Source organism: Nicotiana tomentosiformis, chromosome 2 (assembly GCF_000390325.3).
Source record: "Nicotiana tomentosiformis chromosome 2, ASM39032v3, whole genome shotgun sequence".
Classification (NCBI taxonomy): Eukaryota; Viridiplantae; Streptophyta; class Magnoliopsida; order Solanales; family Solanaceae; genus Nicotiana; species Nicotiana tomentosiformis.
The window spans coordinates 66,464,630-66,469,347 of record NC_090813.1 but is presented as its reverse complement, the minus strand read 5'-3'; the positions used below and the strand labels follow the sequence as shown (position 1 = coordinate 66,469,347).

General features: G+C 32.7%; 1 protein-coding gene across 1 annotated transcript; it reads right to left on the bottom strand.

Moving 5' to 3' along the window:
• Positions 1-242: 242 nt before the first annotated feature.
• Positions 243-4,678, bottom strand: LOC104096965 (GDSL esterase/lipase At1g28600-like). The gene is made up of 5 exons (XM_009603426.4): positions 4,340-4,678; positions 4,050-4,262; positions 1,880-2,028; positions 942-1,218; positions 243-590 (listed from the first exon to the last, which is right to left on the bottom strand). The coding sequence occupies exons 1-5, from the start codon at positions 4,608-4,610 to the stop codon at positions 331-333; spliced, it is 1,170 nt and encodes a 389-aa protein (XP_009601721.1). The 5' UTR covers positions 4,611-4,678; the 3' UTR covers positions 243-330.
• Between the last annotated feature and the right edge of the window lie 40 nt (positions 4,679-4,718).

Here is a 4,718-nt window from a genome sequence, read left to right as displayed (position 1 = left end):
GGTTAATTTTATTATTAATTAATGCTAAAATTAAACATGAATTCCTTAATACGTGTAAAAATAACCAAAAAAATCAATTAAAGTGGACCACAGGGAGTAGAGTTTATACAGCAAGGAATCATAACTCAGGTTCCTTATTATTTCTAGCTACAATGATCTTAATGAGCTTATTTAAATATTGTTATGGGTGAATTTAAGAGTAAGGACTGAATGATGAAACATCAAGTTAGACGCAACACGAATTACAGCTCAAAAATAATTCATAACTATAGAATTTTTTAAAATATCAATACAAGCTAGTGTAGACAAATGGTTTTATACTTGTCATGCTTAAGAGCCAAAATGGTTTACATTTGCATTAAAAGGAGTACAAATTTTAGCGAGGGGAGGAAAAGTGAAAGTGCCTTCTAAAAGACCTCTGGCTATCCATTTATAGGCAGCTTCTGTGAAATGCATTCCATCCCAACTAGCATACAGTGAAGTGTCACTGCAAATATTTCTTGCTGGTGGATCCCCACATACTGCAGAAAATTTAAAATTGTATGGCCCTCCTGCTCCACAGCATGCATCTAAAGCTCCTTTTGTAAAACCTGTAGTATATATATTTCGTAATTAATCATAAGATTTTTCGCTTCCTTCTATATATATATATATATATACAAAAATTATATGTGTGTAAATTATATGACCAATAACTCATTGATTTTGTAAAAATATACACAAAAATGCCATCATATTTTCCATCTATTTTGGCAGTGGAATTTTTGATTGTGTCACTTAATTTGTAAATTTGAATATAGATAGGTTAAAATTCTTAAATATGAAGACATTTAATTAAGTGCTCCAAAGAGCAGGAACAGTCAAGTTTTTGTCAATTCAAGCTCAACTAAATATTTTTGGAATTGTTGATTATACACTTGTTAATAAAGAAAGAAAATTACCATGGCTCATTGGAGACACATAAAATTGCATGGCTGCATTGTAGTAGTCAGCATAGATGATTGTAGCAGAAGGATGAAGCTTTCTAAGAAGATGAAGTTCCTTTTGAAGAAGCTCATTGTAATGCTGGGCGAAGTGGTTTAGCCAATTGATACAACCAGTTTTAGGATCATAATTTTCTTTATCTGAATGCATAAATTTTGTCAGATAAGCTGTTGAGCATCCAATTGGCAAATCCCCCGGAACTACCAGTGTGCTTGCTCCTAACTCGATTAGTTCCTGCACCGTGAATTAATTAATTAATAGTGATTTCCTTAGAAGTATGTTTTATTATTTCGAAGCAATGTTTGCCTCATAGTTATGCCGTGGTGTTTGTATACATGTTGCTATGAGACGTATAAGAACTGACGAAAGCAAATTGTCAAGTGACACGAACGAATCGAATTCGTTTCGCGTAAGGCCCATTAAAAGGGAAGCACCGCCGATCATCAAAGACAGATATAGGATTTCTAGAACCGAATGCACCATTCACATAAAATACCTAATATGCGACTTAAGGTATAGTTTGACCAAAATGCATATGTGAATGCTATAATTTAAGTTGTGTTATTGAGTTGAAAAGACAAATTGTTAGATATGAACATATGAACATTTGTTGTAAGAAACTTTGTGACAAGTGAATAGCTGGAGTTATGCTAGTGTATAGTTAATATGAGAAAACCCTACCAAACTTTTCAATAATTGATTAGGCTCGCTATAACGATTTACCGTCCAATGCACCAGTAATAATCCGATCATAGGTACTGGTAAACCACATGCTAAGTAATATGAAGGATTTTTTTACAAAAAAAAGTTCCAATTTCAGCAAAATATATCAGACAAGAATGCTAATAGTACTATATATATCCCACACGTGCAGTATTTTTGGTATTGATCTTACCTGTATAGCTGAGCTAATAGTGTTGATGACTGCTGGAACATATGATTCAACCTCTTCCTTAGTGCTATTTCCAAGGAAACCATAGTTGAAATCATTGCCTCCAATTTCTCCCACCAATATCAATGAGTTCTGTAGAAATTCCTTGCATTCTATGCGCGATAAAAAGAACTGGTAATTGACAAATGTTGAATAAGACTTATACTAACACATTATAAGCGTCTTTAATATTTATTTATGCCTTCTTAACTCGCTTGATCTTTTTTCTGTTCTTTTGCAAATAGCAAATCGTTCTTCTTTCCAAGTATAGTATAAATTTAGATATTAATTAATTTTATACTACTTTTATCTCAGTAAATGACATTATTACCTTTTTGGTTCATCCAAATTAATTTAATCTCTTTCCTCATGTGGAACATTTTACTCAGACAATTCAAACTTGTAGTATAATTTAGTATGTGTGCTGTATATACTTAAAATTTAACAACATATGTTTACCCTGCCCACCACCCTATCGTGACCTTGACCACTTAGAGCAGAACTCAAGTACATGTGTGGCCTAAAGCCAAAATTTAATGTGAGACCTAAAATTTTAAAAATACTGTTGAATGCTTGTACTAATAAAATCTCGGAGAAAGAAGATGAGTAATAAAATCTTGGATCGAAGAAAGGAAGTGAGTAAGAATATCAAAGAGGAAGACAAAAAAAATGTAGGCGTTTCAGAAATATGAAGAGATTGAGGAAAACAAAGATTGATTTGGACACATTAAGAAAAATAAGCGAAATTTTACAATTTATTTACTGAATGAGTAAAAAGTAGAATTGTCAAATCAACTTAAATTGTATTGTTAAGAAAATTATTCATCTACCCATTTTTAAGCAAGTTAAACGGTTACTTTTTTTTTATATATCTAAAAAGTTTAATTACCTTTTATAAGAAAAATTCTACTTTTTATAATAAAAGTACTAAATAATATTTTTTAAAATACCTACAAACCTATTATTTCTAAATAACCGGTCCTAGACTTAGAGGATCAACAACAATAAAGATATCTTCAAACGTAGATATATTTACGTACAAGTTAAATTTATGAGTAGTTAAGCTAAAAATGTGTAGTTTGTTTGACAATGATACGTGCGCTAATCCTCATTGATGGCCATTACATTCATTATCAACTGTTCTGCCGCAGGCATCCACCTAATGTTTAACCAATATTTGTGCATTTCCCTTTTTTTCTTTTGTGTTTTAGCGATATAATAGTAGTGCTTTGTTAACGTGCATTCATTGCCATCTAATTTCTACTTTCTCAACAAACTAAAAAGGACACTATCAGTCGTCGTCATCTGTGACAAGTTCTCAACATATCGGTCTATTCTTGCAAATGTGCATAATGTAGTTTTTAGGGAATATAAGAGAGAAATATTCACTTTTGCGGCTACCAAATATAAATAGTTTTGGCCGCGAGCTAAAAGTGATTTTTGCCATATACGAGATGTCACTTCGGGGACATCCAGGGGCGTATGCAATATAAAAGGTATGGGTTCAACTGAACTCATAGCTTTTTGCTCATACCCTATATTTTTTCCAAAAAATCATTAAATATGTACATATAATATATTTTGAACCCACTAAATTAGATGAGATATGATAGAATTGTAAATTTAAAACTATAAAGTTTAAATCTTGGATCCGCCTTTAGAGACATCCGATAAAATTTGAAGGACACAAAGAAAATTAGCATGGCTTGTACGCAACAATAAAAAGAGAATGAAAAAAAAAAAAGGAATTATATAAGAGAACTTCGACCGCTTTTATATTCAAGGTAGGTAATCCGTTGCAAGCTGATGAAAGAAAAATTCAAAAGAAGTAACATCTCCAATCATTCCTAAATAATAATTATTTCATGCCATGACGACCTTGGAATGATTAGGATAACATTTTTTATATTGGATAATACTTTCAATGTGGTCTTGCAAAATCATACGTACCGGGCAGGAACCTTTGAATAAATGCCAATTTAGAAATAAAGGAAATGTGATTAAGAATTTGTATATTTCGTTCGTAATTAATTAATTCTTTCAAATGAAGAAGTATTGTAATTCGTAGGAACCTAGCTATTTGAGATTTTCTTAAAGATTAATAAAGCAGGCAAGTGGAAAATTATAATAGTACCTGAAGGGAATTTGCAAAGGGAAGAGAGCATTTCTTTGAACCAAATCAGTTGAGTCCCCAAAGACACATTGTTACCGGGCGTTACTCCCTTCTCCAACAAGTAGGCATAATCAAGTGCAGTTGCTCCTCCCACTGCAAAATTCACACCTTGCTTGAATCTCTCATCTTTTCCTCCCAAATATGGTGGCACTAATGGGAGCCCCAAACTCTCAGCTACAAATCAATCAAGAAAAAAATATAAATAAAAAGAATATATATTTATGTGTACAAGTTTGAAAAATTGTACGTACCAATAAAATCTATAACAATACGGCCATCGGAAAACCGACCGGTGGGACGATGAAAAAAGGTTTCACCGTAAGGTCGCACGGCGAAATGGGGAAGAAGAGTTTTGTTTTGAGAGAGATGAAGTCTATTTCCAGTGTCAGCAAGGGAATCCCCGAAACTAATAATGGAATTGAAGCATCCCTCAGTGGCTTGAAAAAAGTTCAATACTAAAATGATGCAGGCAATTGCAGTGTTCCAAGTATATAATTTTAACGATGAAGAATGAAAAGCCATGACAAAAACCAACGAACGGCTTTTACCCCAGGAGAAAAAGGCACATAGATTCGTAATTATAACGCTGAAATTAGTGCCAACTAGGCTATTATCAATGTGACCACCAAC